The 25,692-nt window shown below is 46.6% G+C and overlaps 3 protein-coding genes across 6 annotated transcripts in view; 1 reads left to right on the top strand and 2 right to left on the bottom strand.

The window, feature by feature from the left end:
- The window catches only part of LOC136494588 (uncharacterized), a 40,798-nt gene extending 26,374 nt beyond the window's left edge, over positions 1-14,424 (bottom strand). For 3 of the 4 annotated variants that reach the window (XM_066490747.1, XM_066490746.1, XM_066490748.1), the window contains exons 1-2: positions 13,769-14,424; positions 13,343-13,448 (exon numbers count right to left, since the gene is read on the bottom strand). In XM_066490747.1, coding sequence (XP_066346844.1) covers positions 13,343-13,448; positions 13,769-14,323 — 661 coding nt within the window. In that variant the 5' untranslated portion in view covers positions 14,324-14,424. The other variant, XR_010768634.1, reaches the window with a different exon arrangement.
- A 1,647-nt stretch (positions 14,425-16,071) lies between these two features.
- On the bottom strand, positions 16,072-19,623 carry LOC136493608 (pectin acetylesterase 7-like). Its single transcript, XM_066489709.1, has 12 exons — positions 19,225-19,623; positions 18,986-19,068; positions 18,745-18,871; positions 18,352-18,431; positions 18,187-18,276; positions 17,762-17,886; positions 17,516-17,576; positions 17,151-17,204; positions 17,003-17,080; positions 16,793-16,898; positions 16,545-16,681; positions 16,072-16,376 (listed from the first exon to the last, which is right to left on the bottom strand). Exons 1-12 carry the CDS (start codon positions 19,361-19,363, stop codon positions 16,269-16,271), a joined length of 1,188 nt encoding a protein of 395 aa, XP_066345806.1. The 5' UTR covers positions 19,364-19,623; the 3' UTR covers positions 16,072-16,268.
- A 1,923-nt stretch (positions 19,624-21,546) lies between these two features.
- On the top strand, positions 21,547-25,575 carry LOC136491372 (maltose excess protein 1-like, chloroplastic). Its single transcript, XM_066487648.1, has 9 exons — positions 21,547-21,891; positions 22,003-22,158; positions 22,245-22,535; positions 22,667-22,756; positions 23,735-23,836; positions 23,927-24,045; positions 24,470-24,532; positions 24,625-24,686; positions 24,916-25,575. The coding sequence occupies exons 1-9, from the start codon at positions 21,652-21,654 to the stop codon at positions 24,996-24,998; spliced, it is 1,206 nt and encodes a 401-aa protein (XP_066343745.1). The 5' UTR covers positions 21,547-21,651; the 3' UTR covers positions 24,999-25,575.
- Positions 25,576-25,692: the final 117 nt, after the last annotated feature.

Here is a 25,692-nt window from a genome sequence, read left to right as displayed (position 1 = left end):
CTTAGCATTCAAAGCTAGCCAAGACAAGGGCAAAGCAAAACTTGAGTATGAGAGCTCAAGTGATGAAGATGATGAAGAAAGTCTTGCCCTCATGGTGAAGAAGACCACCAAGATGCTAAAAAGGCTAAATAAGAGTGGCATCAAGTTTGATGGCAAGAAGAAGAAGTTCTTCACAAGCTCAAGAAGAAAGCCAATCTCCGAGATGGATTGCTACAATTGTGGCGAACTTGGCCATCTAGCTCATCAATGCACAAAGCCCAAGAAAGACAAGTTCAAGAACAAGGGCAAGAAAGATGATTCAAGTGATGAAGATGAAAAGAAGAAGAACAAGCCATACAAGAAGAGAGATGGCAAAAAGAGGGACTTCTACAAGAAGAAGAAGAGTGGCAAGGCCTACATTGTCGGTGATTGGCTCACGGACATTGATTCATCAAGTGGATCATCCGATGATGAGAGTGACGATGAAAAGGTGGCCGCCATTGCTATTGATCTTGCATCTTCACCGCCACCATCGCCATCATCCTCTACACACCTATGCCTTATGGCCAAAGGTGAACGCAAGGTAACTAAGAGTGATGATAGTAGTGATGATGAACATGCTAGTGATGATAGTGATAGCGATGATGATGACTCACCTACATATGATGATCTTGTCAAAATACTAAGAAAATATACTAAGATCATTAGAAAGAGTAGAGCCACAAATGAAAAACTTGATGCTAAAAATGATTCACTCTTAGCTAGGTGTGATACATTAGAAAAGGCTAATGATGAGCTCAAAGAAACAAATGATTCTATATCATCCAAACTCAAGGAGCTCAAATCTTCTAAGAAAGAGCTTAAAGATAAAAATGATAAACTTGAGTGGGTGCACAATGAGCTTGTCACTAGTCACCATAAGCTAAAAGATGAATATACAACTCTAAAGATCAATTATGATACCCTTATTATTGCACAAGAATTCTTACCAAATGAGCCACATGATGCTACTAACCATGTTGTTAAGATTGATATAGCTACCTCATGTGATGATTTAATTGATGAAAGCATTGAGCATGGATCTAGTAGCAAGGGCAAGCAAGTGGTTGAGTGCAATGACTATGATGAGTTTGTCAAGCTCAAGAGTGACAATGAGAAGCTCATGAAAGATCTTGAAGAAATAAAAAGTCACAACACCATTGTGCTAGAAACTCTTGATCATGACAAAGAGGTGATCCTTGAGAATGAGAAGCTAAAAGAAGAAATCAAGAAACTCAAGGAGGAAAAGAACAATGATATTCTCAAAGAAGAGAACAAGAAGCTCAAGATGGAGAAAGAGCATCTCAAGGTGGGATTGAGCAAGTTTGCTAGAGGCAAGCATCTCCAAAGTGAGCTACTCATGAATACCGTCATGAAGATGGATAGAAGTGGCATTGGATACATGGCAAGTGTAGAGAAGAAGAAGGCTCAAGCTCAACACCAACAATCAAAGCCAAAGCCAAAGCCAAAGAGATGTTTTGAGTGTGGACAAGAAGGCCACTTTGCTCATGAGTGTCAAACTCCACCACCACAACCCTTGCCCAAGCATGCTAGACCCTTTGCTTTCAATGCTCACTACATGCTTAGAAAAGATTCGAGTGGAAAGATGAAAGTCATGTTCTTAGGTCCCCCCAACAAGAGTAGGCCTAAGAAAATTTGGGTGGCTAAGTCACTTGTTGAGAAGGTGAAGGGGCCTCAACAAGCTTGGATCCCTAAAGCTTGAATCTCTTGTGTGTAGGTGAACTACAAGACCGGTGGAAGTCATTGGGTTATTGATAGTGGTTGCACTCAACATATGACCGGTGATCCACGTATGTTCACCTCACTAGATGAAGAGGTAGATGGACAAGAGAAAATAACATTTGGAGATAATTCTAAGGGCAAGGTCAAAGGATTGGGCAAAGTGGCAATATCAAATGATCATTCCATCTCCAATGTGCTCTATGTTGCTTCATTGAGTTTCAACTTGCTATCCGTTGGGCAATTGTGTGATCTTGGCTTTCAATGCTTATTCACCGAGAAGGAAGTTGTTGTATCCAAGGTAGATGACAATCAAGTGATATTCAATGGATTTAGATACAACAATTTATATCTAGTTGACTTTACCTCCGAAGATGCAAACTTGAAGACTTGCCTATTCACCAAAACAACACTTGGGTGGCTATGGCATAGAAGACTTGCTCATGTTGGGATGAGCTCACTCAAGAAGCTTATGAAGAATGATTTGGTGAGAGGGTTGAAGGATGTGAAGTTTGAGAAGGACAAGCTTTGTAGTGCATGTCAAGCCGGCAAGCAAGTTGCAAACACTCATCCAACCAAAGCTTTCATGTCAACCACAAGAGTGCTAGAACTCCTACACATGGATTTATTTGGACCAACAACATACAAGAGTTTGGGAGGAAATCTCTATTGTCTTGTGATTGTGGATGACTATTCAAGATATACATGGGTGTTCTTCCTTCATGACAAATCCGAAGTTGCATCTTGTTTCAAGAAGTTTGCCAAGAGAGCTCAAAATGAATTTGAAGTGAAGCTCAAGAAGATAAGAAGTGACAATGGCAAAGAGTTTGACAACACAAACATAGAAGCTTATTGTGATGAAGTTGGAATCAAACATGAAGTCTCCGCAACCTATACTCCTCAACAAAATGGTGTAGTTGAGAGGAAGAACCGGACCTTGATCACTCTTACAAGAACAATGCTAGATGAGTACAACACTCCCGAAGCTCTATGGGCGGAAGCAATCAACACCGCATGTTATGCATCCAACCGCCTATTTCTTCAAAAGTTCCTTGTCAAGACACCATATGAGTTGCTCAATGGAAAGAAGCCGGACGTCTCCTTCTTTAGGGTGTTTGGTTGCAAGTGCTACATCTACAAGAAGCGGCAACACCTAGGGAAGTTTCAAAGGCATTGTGATATAGGTTTTCTTGTTGGTTACTCATTGAAGTCCAAAGCATATAGAGTATTTAATCATGCCACCGGCTTGGTTGAAGAAACATATGATGTGGAATTTGATGAATCTAACGGCTCCCAAGGAGCACATGAGAATCTTGATGATGTAGGTGATGAACCATTGAGGGAGGCTATGAAGAGTATTCCGGTGGGAGACATCAAGCCAAAAGATGATGAAGATGATGCACAAGTCATTAATCAACCCTCTTCATCAAATGTACCACAAGATGGTGAAAAAGTTGGGAGAGTAGAAAATGAAGATACTCATATCTCCCATGAGCAAATGGTGGTACAAGCACAAGATGTTGATGCTCCACAACCTCCTCCTCAAGTGGTCAATAGAAGAAATACACCTCTCCTACAAGATCATCCACAAGATCTCATCATAGGGAGTCCAACAAAGGGGGTGATGACTCGATCTCAAAAACTTACCTCATTTATTGCTCATCACTCTTTTGTCTCTTGCTATGAGCCTACCAAGGTAGAAGATGCTCTTAAAGATCCGGATTGGATCAATGCCATGCATGAAGAGTTGAACAACTTCACTCGCAATGAAGTTTGGAATCTTGAAGAGCGACCAAAAGATGCAAGAGTCATTGGAACAAAGTGGGTGTTCCGCAACAAGCAAGATGATCAAGGTGTTGTTGTGAGGAACAAGGCAAGACTAGTGGCAAAGGGATTCTCTCAAGTTGAAGGTTTAGATTTTGGAGAAACCTTTGCACCGGTTGCAAGATTAGAAGCCATCCATATCCTTCTTGCATATGCATCACATCATGAAATGAAACTATATCAAATGGATGTGAAAAGTGCATTCTTAAATGGCTTTATTAATGAACTAGTCTATGTTGATCAACCTCCCGGGTTTGAAGACCCTAGATATCCTAATCATGTTTATAGGTTGTCCAAGGCACTATATGGGCTTAAGCAAGCCCCAAGAGCTTGGTATGAGCGCCTTCGGGACTTCCTCATTGAGAAGGGCTTCACCATTGGGAAGGTCGACACCACACTATTCACCAAGAAGCTTGATGGGCATATCTTCATTTGTCAAGTATATGTTGATGATATCATCTTTGGATCATCAAATGAAGACTCATGCAAAGAATTTGGTGAATTGATGTCTAAGGAGTTCGAGATGTCAATGATTGGCGAGCTTACATTCTTTCTTGGTTTTCAAGTCAAGCAAATGAAAGAAGGCATATTCATCTCTCAAGAGAAATACACAAAAGATCTTCTCAAGAGATTCAAGATGGATGAATGTAAGCCAATCAAGACCCCAATGCCTATCAATGGACATCTCGACCTAGATGAGGGAGGTAACTCGGTTGATCAAACTCTCTACCGTTCTATGATTGGTAGCTTGTTATATTTAACCGCATCTAGGCCCGACATCATGTTTAGTGTGTGTATGTGTGCCAGATTTCAAGCTAGTCCTAAGGAAACACATTTAATTGCCGTAAAAAGAATCCTTAGGTATCTTAAGCACACACCAAGCATTGGCCTTTGGTATCCCAAAGGAGCTTCATTTGAATTAATTGGCTATTCCGATTCGGACTACGCCGGATGCAAAGTTGATAGAAAGAGCACATCCGGAGGGTGCCATTTGCTTGGTAGATCACTTGTGTCTTGGTCCTCCAAGAAACAAAATAGTGTGGCTTTGTCCACCGCCGAAGCGGAATACATTGCCGCGGGTGCTTGTTGTGCACAAATATTATACATGAAACAAACTTTACTAGACTATGGAGTAGTTCTAAAGAAAGTACCTCTTTTGTGCGACAATGAAAGTGCGGTAAAACTTGCAAATAATCCGGTTCAACACTCTCGCACCAAGCATATAGATATCCGCCATCACTTTCTAAGAGATCATGTAGCTAAAAATGATATATCACTAGAAGGTGTAAGATCCGAAGATTAATTAGCGGATATCTTCACTAAACCGCTAGATGAAGCTACATTTTGTAGATTGCGGAACGAGCTCAATGTACTTGATTTTAGTAACTTCACAAAAAATTGAGCTTGTGTTGTCCCTTGCATTCATTGTAAAATACAACATGTTTAATTTGTGGCAATGCATATAGGGCTTGTCTAACATGGTTAAGATAACCGCCGAAAAGCGTGTGAAGAAGCTTAACCTTAGATCAAACTTGACAAGCAACTAGATTTACTTACAAGTATTACATATGCATAAATGTTGTTTTGTCATTTTGTTCCATTTGCCCTCTTGTTGCCTATTTTCTTAAAAAGAATTATAGCCTAAGGCAAAATATTTTGAAAAATATGAGGGTTTGAGAGAGGTCACTCACATCAGTCCCAATTGGTGTTTATTTGGATCTTATTCAAGTTGGGACTTGATTGGGAACAGGTAGCGCGAAGGCATGTTGAAGAATTGCTGGAAAAGGTGCACCGGACGCTGCACCGGACGCTGCTGTCCAGCGTCCGGTCAGTTCACAGGAGGTGAACTGCTGTTGAAGGAGTGACCGGACGCTGCGTCTGTGCGTCCGGACAGAAAGGGTCCAGCGTCCGGTCGATGAAGAAAGGGCAAGCTGTACTGACCGGACCCTGCCTGCGTCCGGTCATGGACCACCGGACGCGTCCGGTCGCGATTCCAGAGGATTTGGACCTCTCTGGAATCGACCGGACGCTGGGTGGTAGCGTCCGGTCGCTACCACCGGAGCGTCCGGTCAGTGGATCTCGCGCGTCTTAAGGACTCTTTTCCCGTTTCCTTCTCTGTCGCGTGTTGGGGGTTATATATCCGGATCTCCTTTTCTTCTTTGACCTCAGCCCGAGCCGCCGCCGTGCCCTAGCCCACGCGCCACCAAGCCACGCCGCCGCTGCCTCGCCGAGCCGCCGCCGTGCCCTAGCCCACGCGCCACCAAGCCGCGCCGCCGCTGCCTCACCGAACCCGCCGCAGCCTCGCTTGCCAGCCCTAGCCCGAGCAGCCGCGTCGCCGCCTCCTCGCGTCTCTCCTCGTGCTCGCGCCTCCGTGCACCTGTCCAGTCGCGCCCGCGCCTTCGTGCCCCTACCAGCCGCGCCGGCCACCTCGCGCAGAAGTTCGCCGCTCCACCGTTGCCAGACTGCTCATCTTGCCCTATCCTCCCATTGGTTGGTAAGGCGATTTCTGCGTTTCTATCTTGATCTCCAATTGTGATCTCGATCAATTCTAAATACATTGATTCCCCATTGCATTCAGGGCGTTTGACCTAACCCTAGCCGGTTTCGAGATCCCCTGCGTGACAACTTACCTCTTCTCGGTTCGCGGTTCGTCAGGTAGAAAGCCATATGATTCAATTTCGCATCTACATTGCTTTCTCTATTAGGATTTCGCATCTATTAGATATATGGTATTTATTTGTATATCCATCTATTCTATCATGCAGCGAGTCGGTTCCGTTGTGTTTCGTCTGGCAGTTGGCAGTAAACTCGGAGCCAAGCTCGCGAGTAAGGATCGAGGCCAAGCCTCGAAAGCAACAGTTTGACAGTTGATCTTCATCAGCGACAGTTCACCATCTTGTCAGTTCAGATGGCTCGCACCAAGAATGTTGGTGGTGGTCCAGGTGATGATGATCGGAGGCCCCCGCCTCGTCAGCCAGCCGGATCCAAAGGCAAGTCAACCAAGCAGCTGACATCCAAGAAGCACAAGTACCCCAACGCCGAGACAGCGAGAGCAGCAGCTGTTGCAGAGGCCGCAGAGCGTGCCGAGAGAGGTGGTACCCGCAGCAGAGTTGTCATTGCAGATCAGCCAGTTTCACCCGCAGTCAGAGCTGTGATTGAGGAGGCTGAGCGTCGTCATGGTAGTCCAGCTGGGACTGCCACGTTGGCAGGACGACGGGTTGCCATTGAGGAGGGTCCGTCAGCACAGGAGCAGCCCCCACCAGCAGAGCCTCAGCCAGCCCAGGAGACTCAGGAGAGTCAGGAGACCGAGCCGGCACCTCAGCTACGCCGCTCGAGTCGTACCAGTGCTGCAGTTCCACCGAGGCCAGTTACACGGCGCAGGGGTTCACGTCCCCCGCCCAGACCAGAGGGTCCGCCTCCAGTGGTACACCTCAACTTGAGGGCCGCTACAGCCAGGCAGGTTCAGCAGCTGCGGTTTGTTGAGTTTGAGATCTGGTTTCCTCCGAGGAGGGATGAGAGAGCAGCTGAGGGGTTCTACACGCCACTGCATGAGGATTTCTACAATGCATATCTTAACAGTGGGGCAGTGTTCAGATCACAGAGGGTCTGTCAGATAGAGTCCATTGTGGCAGCAGCCGGAGAGGGCATTCGGCAATACTTGTCATATTTGCCAGGACTGTCAGATCTGATTGGACGGACAGGGATATATGTACCTTCTTGGGTCCGTCAGTTTTATGCCTCGCTCTATGTTGATCCTCATCACAGATTCATTCACTTTGCTTTCAACGGCAAAGACCACAGAGTGACTAGTGGCAGAGCCAGGGAGATACTGAGACTACAGGAGCAGCCTGTAAAGATGCATGAGGTTTGCTATGGACAGCAAGGGCCTCCCAGGCGTCCTCATGGAGGGCAGGTGCCCCCTACAGATTTAGTGCGGCATTGCTTCAAGGACCCGTTTGGTGAGGGGTCGAGCAGGAACCCCAGTGACTTGACTCCTACAGCGAGGATACTAGAGGCCATCATCAGGAGGACACTGCTTCCCAGGTTGGGATACAAGGAGGGCCTGACTCGCTTACAGCTCTGGCTTCTCAATGCCATCATGCAGATGACAGTGTTTGACATCTGGGACCTCCTTCTTTCTGAGATGGAGGATACTATAGCTGAGGGATTCAAGGGTCGCAGGCAGCTTCCCTATGCTCACTGGATCACCTTCCTCATTCGCAGAGTTGTGATGGATAAGCCCCCTGGCATGATGGATGAGTATACAGGTGCCACCACAGAGTTCCCAGCTTACAACCTGTCACAGCGGATCAGACACGCCACTCCTCAGGCACCCAGTCAGCCTAGCCGTCGCCCCAACGTGCCAGAGTCTGCAGCTCAACAGGATGAGATCATCAGAGGGATTGCAGCTACTGAGGAGGAGGAGCTAGAGGCACAGCAGGAGGTGAGCGAGTACAGTGATAGCTCCGACGATGACTACCAGCCTATACCTCAGATGCCTCCACGCAGACACGATGCAGAGGCCGGTAGCTCCAGTTCTGCTCCACCTGCTCCACAGACAGACCCCGCTCTCATTGCTATTCTTGAGCGGATGCAGCAGGATCAGACACGACAGGCACAGGAGACAGCTGCCAACTTCGCACAGTTTCAGGCTCGTCAGGACGAGTTCCAGCGGCAGCAGCAGCTCCTTCAGCACCAGCAGCTACTAATGCAGCAGCAGCTCATGGGATTCATGCAGCATGTAGTGATAGCTATTGGGGTCCCAATGCCACAGCCTTCGCCCCAGCTTGCACAGCCTCCTACCACTTCGACGACTCCAGCAGTACAGCCCATCGGGCTTCAGAGTCAGGGACAGCCTCCAGTTCAGTTCACGTCACCTCCAGTACAGGTGTCCCAGTGGTTAGCCTCACCGGGTGTTGCCCCGCAGTTCATGCCTTTTCAGACGGGCTTTACACCAGAGCAGTCTTCCTCGCTGTTCATGCCTGAGTCGTCAGTCTCCAGGAGTCTTGGAGCATCATTCAGCGAGTTGACCGGCATGCCTACTCCGCCTCACATGCATACTGCCGGACCGTCTACAGCAGCTCCAGCTATCATGACCACTCAGAGGCTCCCCTCGTCTGTCGCCTCGTCAGATCCTACGACAGACTTACTTGCAGCGTCACAGGCAGCACCAGCCCCAGCTCAGACCCAGACCGCTTCAGCGACACTTCCTGCTTCAGAGGGTCAGTCAGTTCAGAGCTCAGGATCAGATGATGATGCCGCCCAGTTCCATCTTGCTCCACGTACTTCAGCGCCCGACTCGTCCGCTGCAGCCCCGTCGTCCGACCCTTAGGTTTTGGTGTTTGACGCCAAAGGGGGAGAGGATTTGAGTATGTAGACTCAGGGGGAGCGAGTTTTAGGGGGGCTAGTTATCTAGTATTAGCTTATTATATACATTTGGAGTTTCATTTGTGTGATACACTATTACTTATGCATTCGTGTGTTTACTTTCATGCATACTATTATATATATGTGATAGTGCTATCTACGTGATTGTGATATTTGACTTGTGTGATTTCTACTTTGCTTTATCTATATGTCATATCACTTGAGTAATGCTCATTTGCCCTTTGCTTCCGCGGTTATACTTCGAAGCAAATGAGCTTTGTAATTAGTACTCATGCTTAATTCATATCCTTTGAGTACATTGTGTTGGCTTGGGTCATATAAGCTTGACTAACTCTTTTGTTCTTATTGACAAAAGCTTATATGAACCAAGCCCGTCAAAAACCTCACTCCATAACATACTCGAGGTGGTATTGTCATCAATCACCAAAAAGGGGGAGATTGAAAGCATCTAGGCCCCTAGTTGGATTTCGGTGATTAATGTCAATACAAGATTACTATGACTAACGTGTGTTTTGCAGAGGCAATTAAGTTAGGTCATTGTAATAGAGATCGATTGGGCAATCGAGGTTGTCATGCCCCTACGATGGATATCGTTTCGGTTTTCAAAGGACGCACGACAAGGTTAAGGATAACTAGTTCTAAGTGTCAATTAGAGTTGGAGAGACACTTAGAGTAGTTTAGGACTTTGTTTTTCCTTTGGCCGTACTATGAAGGGGGGTATGAACGGGTAGCTTGACCTAGTTGAGTCTAGTGAGTTAGGTGTGGTGCACACTTGTTAAAACTAGCTCGAGGCAGCTCCTATGAATGCCTAAGATCCTTTGGAGCAAACTTCATTCACATATGTTCGAAAGTTGGAAGTGAATGGAGGGTCAAACACTGACCGGACGCTGGCTCCGGTGTGACCGGACGCTGGCCGCAGGGTCCGATCAGTTCGTTTGACTGAGGTGGTTAAGTCTGTTGTGACCGGACGCTGGAAGGTTGTGTGATCGGACGCTGAGGGCTAGCGTCCGGTCGACTCCAGTAAGGGTCCAGACTTGGAAAAGAGTGACCGGACGCGTCCGGTCAGTGTGACCGGACCCTGTGTATCCAGCGTCCGGTCGTTTACAGTAAGCATCCAAGAGCGACCGGACGCGTCCGGTCGGTACTGACCGGACCCTGGCAGCGTCCGGTCATCACTTGAAAACTGGTTCGCGGGTTGAACTGACCGGAGCGTCCGGTCATCACGACCGGAGCGTCCGGTCACCCCGCAGAAGCTCGTAACGGTTAGTTTTTCAGGCTGCCTTATAAATAGAAGCTCCACTCGTGAGTGGAGCAACTTTTGCTCATTCCAACAGCTGAGAAACACGTTTGTGAGTGCCAAGAAGAGCAAGGTCCTAGTGAGGTGTTTGTGATTTGAGAATCCAAGAGAGTAGCCTCACTAGCAAATCAAGAGTAGCAAAGTGTGCATCCATCTTCTCATTAGGCTTCGCGTGGTCAAGTGAGAGTTCGTGCTTGTTACTCTTGGTGATCGCCATCACCTAGACGGCTTGGTGGTGATTGGGAGTTTGGTGTTCACCCGGCGGAGCTTGTGGGTGACCCAACTCAAGTTGTGAGCGGCTTTGGGTGATTCGCCGCGACGGAGTGTCGAAGAATCAACCCGTAAAGAGCACTTGATCCTTGCGCGGATCAAGGGGGAGCTACACCCTTGCGCGGGTGCTCCAACGAGGACTAGTGGAGAGTGGCGACTCTTCGATACCTCGGCAAAACATCGCCGCGTTCCTTTCTCTCCCTATTTACTTTGAGCACTTACTTTGAGTATTTACTTTGAGCAATTCAATACTTGTTTTACATCCATAGAATTGCTTGCTTGAGTAAGGTTGGAACATAGGTGGTGAGTTCGTTGTGCATTAGTTTGATAGAAACACTTTTCTAGGCATAAGGGGTTAATTGGGCTATCCGTAGGATTTGTTTATTGCAAGAGAATTTCGAATTAGCCCAATTCACCCCCCCCTCTTGGGCATCTTGATCCTTTCAGTCTTGTTGTATGCCATTTGAAATTGTATATCTTCAGTTATTGTCAAATTACTGTACCGCTATATAATCTCTACTTTGCTGAAATATAAATCCTTGAGTGTATGCTTGTTTCAATGTTCTCGTTGATTGTTTAAGAGCTAGCCTAACTTGAGAACATGCTTAGGTGCAGGTGCTAGGTCCTTAACTAAAGACGAGCAATTATACATTAGGTTATATAAACTTGGTAAGTTAATGTAATTTGAATAGAGCTTAAGTTAGAATATGCGGACTACGGTGAGCATGTGCATTCCCCGAGCATCCCTAACTTCGTTCATGTGCATCTATGATATTTATCGTGCGCATACATGCAATAGGTGTGTCGGAGGGAGTGACGTTGCTGGAGTTCGAGGGAGCCAACCAAGAGGAGGAGCCCAAGGTGCAGGAAGCCGACGAAGCAGCCGCCGTGGAGGAGTTGCCCGAGTGCCCTAACCACTAGCCTTCCTCTTTCCTAAAAGGCAAGCCCCGGAGCATATTAAGCCTCCCATATTTTTACAAATACATTGAGTATCTTTTATTCGTTGATGATGCATTAAGTATAGGAATTGGTTGGAACCAATTGTTGCATTATATATCCCTCCTTGTCCAGATATCGCACTAGAATCCTATTTAAGTTCAGGAACAGGTTAAATGCTTAGCCATGCTTAGTGCGGTAGAAGTCAGGTGATTTCCTGTCACCTGCGAGCTTTAGGATGAGGTGGATTACGGTTGGCTATATTTGCTATCGTGGAAAAGAACCATGTTAATAATGAATTAAGACCGGGCGGAGTCTTGTATAGGTTTGGATATAGTGACTCTGTCTGAGTCGTTTAAGAACCGATACGTTGTACATCCTTATGTCATGTTGAACATAGCCTAACACTTAGCTGGCCGAATAAGTCGTTCCGACCGCGAAGCCTAGTAGCTCGGTTCAGGCCAGGGACGTGAGCAGGGGTCCGTAATCTGGATGGAAGTAAGGATGTGCAGGGAACCATTAGCGTAAGTCCAAGGGTGGGTTAAGTCACCGAGCACTCATGACAGAGTGGTTCTCTGATTTTACGGCACTGTTTGGACTCGTGACTTCTGAATTGTACCAACGGTGACTTATTTGTGACCCTGACAGGGGAAGCAAGGTTTGTGTTAGGAATACCCCTCCAGCTGAATAGGAATCGATTCGAATCATCGTCTCTCCTGGATAGTGAGACTTGACTGAGCAGCGGCAACGTAGATTCAATTAATTTAATGATATAGTTAAATGGATGATGATGATAATGTTGTCACGATTTATACCGCTATGGTTATTAATGTTTGCATCTTAGTCAAATGGTTGCTTAGTACAGGTGCTAATATAGATGACAGGCTAATGGCTAAAAGTCACTGCTAGTTCAGGTTAAGAGTTGATCATTATTACTTATGCTTTTTCGCAAAAAGAAAGTGTCAGCCAGATCCACTAAATTAAGCTATGCATAATCCTTGGTGTCATTTGTTTTGGTTTTCGACGGGTAAGTCTAGCTGAGTACATTCTCGTACTCAGGGTTTATTCCCTCTTATTGTAGATGACCTTCTATATCAGGGATTTTGTAAGTATTGTCTCCATCCGGCGGGTGATGAAGACTAGATCATGGGCATGATCTCCGTTCCTCTTATCTGAATGCTTTTGCGGGTTGTGATCAACGAATCAGTATTTGTATTTGAACTCAGGTGTGTAAGTTAAACTATTTGCTTCCGCGTACTTTACAAGACTTGTTTTGTAATAATGATGACTCTGTGATGATGTAATCTATTTGCAAACATCTGTGAAATGTTATAACGTATGATATGTTATGTTGAATTACTGTAATCTTGGTTGTATGCAAGTTGGTTTGAAATCCTTCGTGATTTCAGTTGACTACCGGGTTTATATGGGCTCAAGTTCAAGAATTTGATCGTTTCGGCGATTGTTTTTGTACTTGTGCTCTTATAAATTGGTCGATTCTGTGACAAATGATGTCGGTAGATAGGTCTAACACACTGCTGAGGATTTTATAAAAAAGGTTGTGCACAGTGCCTAGCGATCTCTCAAATCTGTCCTCTGCTTGCCTAACTGATTGTGGAGCCCCAAGTATCCAAAGGAACATTGCTAGAGCCTCAATAGAGGTAGACTTGGTTGAGGATGTGAGGCCATAGTTTGTAGTCAACAAACTATGCAGACTATAAAACATTTGGGGACTCATTCTAAACATGTTGTAGCAGGCAGTTTCATTGGCAAGCTTGTTTTGTACCCATTCCTCACTAGTATATGGTGGCTTCCTATACGCAGCTCTATTGCAATACTTGTCTAGATGTATAGCGTAGTCATACGTACCATAGATAAATGCTGCTTCATCATCATCTTCTAGCAGCATTTTCCAAAACTCCTCCCACCAGTCGTCGTCATCATCCACTTGAGCATTAACTTGATCAACAACTTCCTGGCCATTGCAATAGAACACACAGACAGTCAGTACAAAAACTATTGCTACCCACTATACTCATGCAAGGCTACCTCAATTCAAACATCCCATGACCTCACACAGGCAATCAATATAAAAACAAAAATGAGCTTGAGAACTTAGTTTAACAACCATGCTGCAAATTAAGGGCTTAATGACATTGTTCATCATCACAACCTCACACATAAAAGACATAGTTCATATAGGACTAATGATCTGCACACACACAAAAGACATAGTTCATCATGCCAACTACAGTCACATATAGGTGAAATGGATAGATGGTTCTAGTTTTCGACCCCAGCATAGTGCTTAGTGACTTCAAGCCTTGCTTCCACAGGTGTTTCGAGGAAGACATTCCTGGCATCGTCATCTTTGTAGATATTGATCACACCAACCCACAACCCTTGTATCTTGTGCGCCCCAACCTCTCTTGCTGCAACCGCAACCAATTTCTGTTCTTGTTTCTTGATGTTCTTCTCCTCATCAAGAGCCGCAACCTGTTGCTGCCTCTCCTTCCAGCAGTTTTGCATCATTGCGGTCTTGTTCTCATAACTGGAGTTGAACCTACTCATGTTGGCATCCATGGACCGAACAACTGCGCTCTTGGACTTCTTGCTGGGAGATGATGCACTGCTGCGAGTGCTCCTCCTCCTCTTGCTTCCAGAGCTGACTGGGGTCGCACAGCTCAGAGGGGTGACCTGGTCATGATCTTCTTCTTCTTCGCCGCTGCTAATGTAGTGAAGGCGGTGGCTCACCCCAGGAACAAATGAGGTTTCTCCGTTCACGGCAACTCCGACGAACATGCGGTCTAGTTCATCAATGTATTCTGGCCATCCATCTTTGAGTTCCATCCAGTCTTGCAATGGTCTTCCCACCACTTGTCAGAATCAACAATAGATGGGAACCACAGAGCAACAATAGATGAGTACAAAGCTCATGAACCTTGCAATGGTCTTCCCACCACTTGTCAGAAGCAACTATAGAGCCATCTTCTCTTCTTCCCAAGCCTGTGGCCTTGTGCCGAAGGTCCTCGATGAAAAGCCAAAGCTGTTTCAACTGTCTGTACTTATGGCCGAATTGCTCACTGTCATGAAGCTTACCAGTCGCAGCTCAAAACCTGTCCTGGACATCTTTCCACCCCCATTTGGTCATGTTGCCATTCTTGCAGTTACCCAAATCAATTTGGGTGCAGTAAATCTCACAAAACTTCTTAGTATCATCTTTGTTCCACTTTGCCCTGGTTATCTCATTCTGTGGACATTTTAATGGACAAGCAATGCATGAACAATACCTCGTATGAAACTAAGCATTACAAATCGAGCCATGGAACACGGCAGGGAATAATGTAAACACAAAGGCAGAACTTCGATTCGAAACGTGCAAATGGGAAGCGAGATGTACCGAGACGGGAAGGTTGTTGTCGCCGGCCACTGCATGACCCGCGCCGCGACGACGGGCACCGCGCGACCTGGATGCAGCTCGGCGCTGACGATGCACGGGAGCCGTGTGCACCCCACCGCTGCTGGCAGGCACGCGGACGGGAGGGGGGCCCCGGCTGCTGTCGATTCCGCCCGCTTGGTCGCCGGAGCGAAGGATGCCTTCGTAGGCGTCGATGTGTGGCCAACCTTCGCTTGCGTTGACATTGAGCCCAGACATACCCAGCTGGCCTGGGGACGGGATGGTCGACGACGAGAGCGGATGCGGCACGGAGGTGTACGAGTTGTAGGCACCGGATCCGGAGCCCGGCGGCGCCAGGGAGAAGAGGTTCCTTGTGCGGCGGGCGTCGTAGTAGTCGGAGACGTTGTCGTATCCGGCGACGTCGAACTCGGAGCCGTTGCCGGATGCGCCGATGTTGAACTCCGAGCCGTTCCCTTCGCCGTTGAAGCCGTCCATCGCCGACGACGGGGTCAAGCACGGTCGATCCGGTACCGGACGCGGTGGATCCGACCGACAATGGGTGGATCTGGCGGTGGAACGGTGGATTCGAGCGGAGGCGGCAAGAGGAGCGGCGGGGGAGAGGGAGAGCGGCGCTGCGGGAGAGGGAGCCGGCGCTAGGGTTTGGGAGTGTGGCTGAGGAGTGTGGACGAGCGAGAGAGGATGGGGGCGGTGGTCGTCGGGGTATTACGTCCACACAATATGGGCCAAATTTGGACGGTCCAAAGTTTGCAGGCCTATTTAGTTCAAGAAGGCCGAAACAATTCTGGATTCCTCGCCCGAATTCGAACAAACTAAACGGCCCCAAATTTCTTCCGCAGCTGCTGCTGCGCCGTCGGCCGCCTGGCCAGAAGAGGCGCAGAGCAGGCTGAGCAGCGCCCCCGAGAAAGCGGGGAAGAGGCGCAGAGCAGGCTGAGCAGCGCCCCCGAGAAAGCCCGCTTTGGTGTACTAGCAGTACCAGACAAGTCCCTCGTGCTGTTATCTCCGCGCCGCTTTGACATGCCTCATTTGATTGCTTCCCCTTGCATTGTTGAGTTGAGGACTACGACGTCTTCAGTGTTCGGCTGGACTAAATCTGGCACAGTTTTTACTGAGAAAAATACTATTCCGGTTGAAAAAAAAAGGACCAGCCAGCCATATAATTGGCGCAGTTTTTCAACTTGGAAGCTGCTCAAGCTGATGATTGATCAACTTGTTTCTCATTATTTTCCTAATTCCTCAATAGAGGATGATTGATCAACTTTGAGCTCACGCTCATATGTGTTTATAATTCATCATCTACGACTACGGGCGCAGTGCGATCCCTTTATTGTTTTCACTTCAATAACACAACATATTTGACTGAACTACTTATACAGCTGCTCAGTCATCCTCACGGTTCTTGCAAGTTGGGTTGCAGGGATACGGGCAATCAATCTGCCGAGAGACCTCCCTATCGTAGTACCAATCCCCCACTGCCTTGCCAATTTGCTGCAGAAAGAGAAACACATCACGCTTCAAATCTGAACAGCAGAACAAGTTTCATTTTTTTTTCCTGATTTCTGAATTTGTCGACGACTACTAGAAATTTGAAGAACAAGATAAACCGTTCAGTATCTCGATTCTCTCATAACTGATGCAGGATTAGAGTAGACGTACCGTCTTATTAACCGTGGGAGAACCATCGGCTAGCCATGTATCTTGGGATCCTGATTGGCAGTGAGCATTGCATGAGTCGATGAACATGCCTACAGATGGAGTTGTAGGAAGCGCTGCCAGAAAGTCTGTCCTGAAATCTGTGCCAAAAGAATCAAACGAATCAGATAGGCAATGTTACTGAGGGCTTGTTTAGGAGAGCTATGCCCTGCTCAGCTAAAATAGAGAATGCAAATTGCCAAAGTACTAACTTTGCAAGGTTGTGAGTTGGCTGGGGGAGCAGCTCTTGATATCAAGTTTGCATTGGGCCCAAGCCTTCTTCGGATCAGCTGGACTAGGTGCTAGGACGTTCTTGACCTGTAGGCAATGCAGGCGCAAACTTGGTAATTTTGTCATTATGCTAAGATTAGTTGGCACAATTTATCTTAAACAGTTTGCAATGTGGAAGATATGAAAATTACCTGCCACGAATCATAGGCTGCATTAAGTATGAACAACGGTGTGCGCATGGTCGGGACTACATACTGTGGGAACATACACTGCGTTTGTTTTGAAAGTTAGTTTGAATGCTATGCTTCATACCACATGAGGTAAGTGAACAAAACTGACCAACTCAGGTGATTGCTTTGAGGTACATGAAGCTGGTAAATTTTTGGCTGATCCCTGAAAGATATTGGAAAATTATTAGGCTTCAATTTGGCCCTGTTCGCTTGTCTTATCATCCGTACTTTTCAGCTTGTTTTTTCAGCCGGAACAGTGTTTTTCTCTCACAACAAATCAGCCGGAACAATGTTTCGGCTTGTTTTTTCAGCGAAGCGAACGGGGCCAAACTTGTATTAAAGAACCGATGATGAAAGTTTTTTTTCCTTCTACCAATTTTCTTTGGACATTCTGAATTAAGAACATTGGTAGTTGCAAATTTAAACATTAGATTACTTTAATCACAACCATTTCATGATCAGAAAGAAACGTACATGTAGATTCACAACGTTCTTATAGATTGACCTGGCGTAATAGTTCCCAGAGATATCCTTCCTGCAATGACAAAATATGGTTCTCAGTTCTACTGAAAAAGCTGTCTATCTGTATATTGATATGTTAGACTGACTCTGTAGGTGGAAATAAGGTAGTAACAACCAAGAGAAAACAAAACATGGTACTTAGCAGGATATGTACAATGTACTGACAGTTCTCCAACAATTTGAGAGTGCAGAACTTACCCATCGAAAAAATATCCAGCATCAGAAAAACACTTGACCTTTGTTGTCGCTGGAAACAGATCACGGAATGTGTCACAATGTAGTATTGATGCAAGACCTCCGGCTGAACATCCAGAAAGAAGGGCCTGTAATACGGGTGATGTAATAGGTCATTTTTCTAGGATCATATAGCATTATTCAGGAAGTGAAGGATATCTAACAGGATGAAAATCAAATGTGACAGCAGTTTGTGTAGGTTCGGTTTATGTTCCTAGTAGTTGGAACAAACTTTTCGGTTTGTTTGACGACTAAACATTATGATGCCAATTTTCTATACTTTCATGGATATAAAATTTAATCCCACTGTTGTGGAAATTGAATTAAATATCAAGCATCCATAACCTTGTTTTTCTTTTCCTTTGAATAATTGAATGCAATGAACATACGTTTTTTGCCTTGTTCATTCCCCTCACGGTAAGTAGATCATCGATGATGGCACGCCAAACTCTGAACCCTCTGTAATGGAGATTTTTCGCCTAAATTGAAACATGGTATTAATCTCATTTTTTTTCTGCAAAAATGATAGTACAATCCATAAGTTCAAAACATACAGTGTCCACAGTCTCAACGTCACCAGTAAATGATGAACCATCACAGTATCTGATCTTTACTCTATTCCAGTTGAAGAAATCTGCAGGCAACAGAAGAAATTGCTACATTATATATGTCTGTACTACAACAAATCACAACATCAGCTTTCAGGAGTGCTATGCACATGTAAGGAAATGCCACTCTTAGTTAATTTTACACTGGTACCTGTCTTGAGTTTTAAGGGCCATCAGAGATGGCATTAATGCTAATAGTACACTTCTAGCAGAAATAAAAAAAAATAGAGAACACCCTCTACATTTACCCTTTTCAAATGTAAATGTCAACACACTTTTTTTTTTCTTGATGATCTTAGTGTGAGGAATGGTGCAAGGGAGAAAAAACAAATGACATACCAGGATTGGATTTTTGGCTGCCGCCTAATATCCCTGAAAACGAGAGTGGCCTCATAAATTTGGAGGAGCCCCTGAAGTTACCCTTCCGGACTGCACACTCATCAGGATTCCTGCACCACCCTCCTCCCTTCCAAAGACAGAAACGAAATTCAGTTGATTTATTTCTCTCGAGAGAAAACGTTGGACTGCCGGCAGTATGCAATTTTGAATGTCATTAGCTTAGTCAAATTCAAATACATACCTCCATGTGAACCACCCAGTTATCGGCGCCAGAACCAGAGCCGGGAGAGAAGTGGTATACCGGTGGGCTGCCGTCCAAGCACACTGCAACATGAATCAGGTAGAGAGGTAAACAAAAAAAAAAGGGGGGGGGGGGGGGGGGGGGGGTGCCCAAGGATGAGTGACATTGATTTGCCCATGCCAGCCATAAGCCATTAGCGAGATGGAGATGGAGATGAAGCGGCAGTGCAGAGCACGCACCTGCTCCTTTGGCCACCGCGGCCTTGAGGAACACCATCTCCACGTCCCCCGATGCCGCCTCAGCTGACGCCACCACCAGTACGAAACCCAGCACCGCCGCCGCCGTCGCACGGGCCAGCCATGCCCGGGACGCCGCCATTCCGCGAGGCAAGATCTCACGCTCCAAGACGCGGAAGGGAAGGAACGGCCAGTGCAAGGTGGAGGTGGAAGGGCTCTGGTAGTCTGGTGTGAGACAGCGAGAGAGCGCAAGCAGTGGCTCTGCGCGGCCTCAGGGTGAGACGCTGACACTGGCCGTTTCCACCGCGGCTGGGAGTGGCATAAATAGCAGCAGATGACTGGACGAGGGAGGAAGAGGAACAAAGCGAACCGAGGATGGGGAGCGGAGGGCAGGGTGCCGACAATGCCGATGGCTTGGCATCAAGCAAGGTATATGTGGATGGATGGCTCTGCTGCCCTGCTGCAGCAGTAGCAATCTGCAAGATTGCAACAACGCGTCATCGTCCGCTTTAATGCCTCCCAGCTATCGATCCACGTACCTGCGAAGGGAAAGGATTCTTTGAGCGTCAGAATCAGATCACTGGAGGATTCCGATCATGCACTCGAGCAATGCAGTCGTCATGCACTCGAGCAATGCAGAACTGTGGCTGGCAGTGAGCGAGCGGTGAACCACTGCAGTACGTATAGCATCTCCTCGTACTCGTCAGATGAGATTCTGCGACGGTAATGGCCGGCATCCGGAGAGTGTAGAGGGGATGAGTGAAGCCGATTTAGAGGGAAAGGGAGGTGTGCGCACACGTGAAGAGCCAGTTGCTTGCTTGTGTCGCGTGGCGAGGTAGCATCCAAACACTTTGTCCTCTTCACCGACCAAGCATGCTTAGCCCTGCTTACCCGAGGTGCTTCTGCCCACTGCCCACTGCCCACTGCCCACCACAATACCCGTGGTCATCTCCGGTCTGGCTCTGACGTGACAAGACACTTTGAGCGGCGGTTGAGGGCTTGAGGCCTTGTTTAGTCGTTGGAAATTTGAGAATTTGGCTACGATAATATTTTTATTTTTATTTAGCAATTAGTATTTAATTATGGACTAATTAGGCTCAAAACATTCGTCTCGTGATTTCCAACTAAACTGTGCAATTAGTTTTTTTCATCTACATTTAATGTTCCATACACGTATCGCAAGGTTCGATGTGATAGTTACTATAGCACTTTTTAGAAAAACTTTTTGAAACTAAACGAGCCCTCAGGCAACACGGTCCAATTCAAATGCAATGCTGGATAAGGCCCCGTTTAAATTCAGCGTGTAAAGTGGTGCAGTGTCACATCAGGTGTCATACGAGGGTATCGCATGAGGTGTTTGGATACTAATAAAATAAATAAATTACAGGATCCGTCAATAATCCGCGAGACGAATTTATTAAGCCTAACTAATCTGTCATTAGCATATGTGTTACTATAGCAACACATTGTCAAATTATGGACTAATTAGGCTTAAAAGATTCGTCTGACAAATTAATCACAAACTATGCAATTAGTTATTTTTTAGTCTATATTTAATAACTATGCATGTGTCTAAACATTCTAGTTGACAGGAAGTAAACTTTAGGATGAGAAACAAGAAGGCGCCAGCACAAATGGCAATCGCAAGTGACGGCATGTACAGTACAGTGACCATCAAGAGGAAGACTGGGAGTCTGTGATGCGTTTGAGCAGTTCCAAGTGCCAAGTACCATATGAAACACTTTGAGCGCCTCAGACAGCATGGTCCAATTCGCGTGCAATGTCCGGGGAAAAACAAAAGAGGGGAATGAAAACTGAAAAGACAATTCACAGGCACACGACGACATGAAGATGAAAGCTGGAGGCGCAGTGATCCAAGTGCATGTCGGTGACGAGCAGTAGACGTTCCTTCTCCTGAGTCCTGACTCCCTGATTCCACGCGGTGCCGCGGCGAGCTTTGTCCGTCTCCATGTGCGGTGGCGGGCCCTACGCCAACACACCACGGGCCCGAGGCCGAGGGGATATGGCGTGGTCACAGCCTCACGAGTAATGTCCTAATGGGCCAAGCAACCTAAACCAAAAGCACAAGGCAGGCCTCTCAACGCGATATCGAGAAGGAAATCCGGCTCGGCCCACGACCGGTTTCCACGAACCGAGGCGATAGAAAGGGAAGCCACTAGCCACCTCCACTTGGAACGGACAGACGGGCACGTAACGGCACGGCGACGGCACCCGCACCCCACCCCACCGCACCGCACCGCGGGCAGGGGCGTGTCCCGGGTCCATCGGATCCCGAGCACGCGCGTGTCCCCCGCGCCCTTCCTGTCCTCACATCCCGGTGATCCCACCACTACTTCACTCGCTCGCTCGCTCGTGAAGCGTCTCGCCGCCCCCACCGATCCACCACCCATCATCCCTCAGCCACCGGCCATGTCGTCGCCGTCGGTGCCCAGCCTCCGCCTCCCGCTCCGCCCGGCGTACCCGCCCCTCTCCCGCCGCGCTCTCGCCGGAGTCTCCCCCAACGCGGCCGCGCCCCGCGCCCTCCTCCTAAAACCCCTCGCGTCCAAGGCGCCCGCGCCGTACCACCAGCACGCGCTCCTCCTCCACCAGCGGCGCCGGCATGGCCCGCCCCCCGCCGCCGCGACCATCACCTCCAAGCCGGTTCTCAAGGTACCTTCGGTCTCTCTTCTCTCCCGGCATTGGCGGCGGATGTCGCGTGATCGATTGATTGATCGATTGCCTTGCCTCGGGCTGCTTGGCTTGGCTTGGGTTGCCGCGCAGGACCCGAAGAAGTACCAGGAGTGGGACTCCGTGACGGCCAAGTTCGCCGGCGCGGCCAACATCCCCTTCCTACTGCTCCAGCTCCCGCAGATCGTCCTCAACGCCCGCAACCTCCTCGCCGGCAACAAGACCGCGCTCTTCGCTGTGCCGTGGCTCGTACGCCCCCCAATTCGCGTCTCAGATTCCACCTCCTCTGTGTCTGCTGTGACGCTCGTTTTGACGGATTTGATCGCACGCTTCAGGGAATGCTCACTGGGCTGCTGGGCAACCTCTCGCTCCTCTCCTATTTCGCCAAGAAGAGAGAGACGGAGGCGGTAATCGTGCAGACTCTTGGCGTCATCTCCACCTATGCGGTCCTCGTGCAGCTCGCCATGGCGGAATCCATGCCGGTGCCGCAGTTCGTGGCCACTTCAGTCGTTGTGGCCGCAGGGCTCATCCTGAACTTCCTCAATTACGTTGGCTGGCTCCCTGGAACCCTCTGGCTGCTGTGGGAGGATTTCATCACAGTAGGCGGCCTTGCCGTGCTCCCTCAGGTGAAAATGACTGTTTTTGCTTTGCCATCTTACAAATTCAGCTCCTTCTGCTGTTTTGTACAGTGCTGATCAGCTGACGTCATTTGATTCTTTCTCTTCTGGCTATCTCTGTTCGGTCATTTGAAATGCAGGTCATGTGGTCAACATTTGTTCCCTTCATCCCCAATAGCGTACTGCCTGGCATAATCTGTGGTTCTTTGGCTGTTGCAGCTGTTGCGATGGTACGACACATTATATTATCTTGCATTAAGCAATTTCTGTTTATTAACTCTGATATCATCTGAATGCCTCAAGTAAAACTGGAAAGCTAAAAAATGTATTGTCTTTATGACTCAAAGGTGACTGAAGCAACCTTTTATCATTTGCTTGTACCAAATTAGTTGACCATGCTTGATGTCAGGTTCTAAAGCAGCCTACTTATTAGGAGAGATATTGTTCTAAGTAATCGTGTGAGCAATAATGAAGTCCGGTTATGTAATAGGATGCTATTCTTATTTTAAGTGCTTGGGGGGTTTATGTTCATGTTTGGTTGGATTTAATTATACATAGTGTTTTTCTTTATGAACCCTCATTTAATTATGCATAGGATGTAATTTCAGTCTGTTTGTTTGATTTGCGCACATTATAAGTAGCTTTGGTTGCTGGTAAGAGAACTTGTTTAATAAGACATGCAAGAGATTATCAATATGAGAACACAAAACATGGAAAGTCTACTTTATCTTTTTCCATTTGTGCTAATATATTTCTATTTTAGGGCATACTTACCAACTTATCAATCGAGCACTAAAAGTAGGTTGTATTCACATCGCATGGTTCCTTCATTTAATGCCCTCATTCCTAGGGGGTGTTTGGATCTAGCTACTAAAATTTAGGAGGTGTGTCGGGAGGATGTTGCATGGGGTGTTCGGATACTAATAAAAAAACAAATTACATAGACAAATTTTTAAGCCTAAGTAATCCGTCATTAGCACATGGTTACTGTAGCAAAACATTGTCAAATCATGGACTAATTAGGCTCAGAAGATTCGTCTCGTAAATTAGTCGCAAACTATGTAATTAGTTTCGTAATTAGTCTATATTTAATACTCCACATATGTGTCTAAACATCCGATGGGACAGTGACTAAAATTTAGGAGTGGCAACCAAACGCCCCCCTAGCTTATGGTAGCTTTTGATTACTTTTTCCTTTTTGGTTTCAGGCAAGGGTGGGCAAGCTTTCTGATAAAGGGGTTAAATTTGTTGGGTCATTATCTGGTTGGACAGCCACGCTTCTCTTCATGTGGATGCCAGTGGCACAGATGGTATTCAAGCTTTCACACTTGTACCAGTGGAAACTTATGATCACATAATGCTGATGCACTAAAATGCAATTTGTTTGTTGGGTTCTGCAGTGGACAAATTACCTTAACCCAAGCAACATCAAAGGGTTGTCAGCTTTCAGCATGTTGCTTGCAATGCTTGGAAACGGACTTATGCTTCCTCGTGCAGTATTCATCCGTGATTTGATGTGGTATTGGATTTTTTTATTCCATATTGCCTGATTCCTTTTTGTGATTCCAGACCAACTTTTCGAGAAATCATGATGGGAAGTATCTAACTCCTACTGGAAATGCCTATTGTAGATGGGATGAGATCATAGGAAAATATCACTTCCCTAGGCATTTCCGTGCATGAAGCTTTACAGGAAACCTCCTTCTAAATCATGTTCATTAACTAATCATGAAAGGGTTTGAAAAACAGAATAAGATGCCCATTATTTCATAAACTGAGGCTGATGGAATACCTTACTTTCATGGAAGTTTGAATTTATTTTTGTTGCATATATAAAAGATGTATTTATTCATACTCAATAATATAGTCAAACCAATTCCATTTTTATCTGCTGTATTACAATTCCTGTTGTCCCTTAATCATAGTTATTTTCATGAATTTAGGTTCACTGGTTCTGCTTGGGCATGCGTCCTACAGGGTTGGGGTAACCTGACATGCATGTACTGGTAATGTATTTCTCATAGCTGTGATATCCCTTACTTCTGTATTCATCCTATACGACTCATACAAGACAATTAACCTTTTTTTTTTGTTCCAGCTTTAATAGCATCAGCCGAGAATTTTACTTTGCAACATCAGCTGGTCTGCTTCTATGGCTAGGTCTTCTCTCTTTGCAATATCTAGTTTGTTTCTTTCCGAATATAAATGTCTTTAGCAGAAACATTTCATTTTGGCAATTTTGTGAGGAGCACAAGCATTTCAGAGTTGCAGCATTTTTGTGAAGAGCACAGCGTTTCAGAACTAATACAGAACTGAAATTTTTTGTTGCTCCGCAAGTGTGCTAGATTGTCTTTCTGACTGTACATGTCACTTTTTTATTGCTTGCTAGGATTTACTCTATGGAGAGATACCATTGCCTATGGCAACAGCTCGCCCTTGACTACTTTGAAGGAGCTATTTTTTGGGAAGTGATGAGCCGTCGGCAACTTTGTTTCTCTTGTACTTGAAGCAGCTAACTGTTCCCGGGTAGGAAGCTCTCCTGCAATAACTCATGGTGACTGTCAAGAACGGTGTTTCAGTTGCTCTCATTTGGTCTGAAGAACGGTGCTTCAGTCTTGGCATTTTGAGGTGAGAACGTGAAACTTACTGGTCAGCTGAAGGCTATAAACATTGCCATGACCTTGGAGTGGAAGCTCCAACTTCCCCAGCCTGTAGAAAGCGTCATGTGCCTCTCTACAGAAGCCACCGCGTGATGACCAGCTTCATCAGGCAGGGTGGGTGCAGTAGCAAGCTAGCCCTAGTCTGATGTAAGAACAAATTTATATTGTCCATCCCATATTGTCTTGAATAAGATTCCAGCTCTTTCTTTTTTTGAAACCGATGAAATTTCAGCCCTTGCTGTCGTGCAAAGTTGTACCCATTGTCCTGGATGATCTTCCAACAGCTGCTGCTGATCTGGGCCCTGCATTGTTGTTTCTTGGGAGTGCATTAGCGCACTGGATTGTTTGTTTTGACAGGGAAGGGAATATTATTCAGCCTGTTCGGTTAACTAGTTCGTATTGTTGCTGGTTCGTGAAGAAGTACCGTTGACTGATTTGTGTGAGAGAAAAATATTGTTCCGGCTTAAATTTACGATCGTTCACTGACACGCCTGATTATCTCGTCT

The sequence above is a fragment of the Miscanthus floridulus genome, chromosome 11 (genome assembly GCF_019320115.1).
Source record: "Miscanthus floridulus cultivar M001 chromosome 11, ASM1932011v1, whole genome shotgun sequence".
Lineage (NCBI taxonomy): Eukaryota > Viridiplantae > Streptophyta > Magnoliopsida > Poales > Poaceae > Miscanthus > Miscanthus floridulus.
This window is presented reverse-complemented; position numbering and strand designations above follow the sequence as displayed.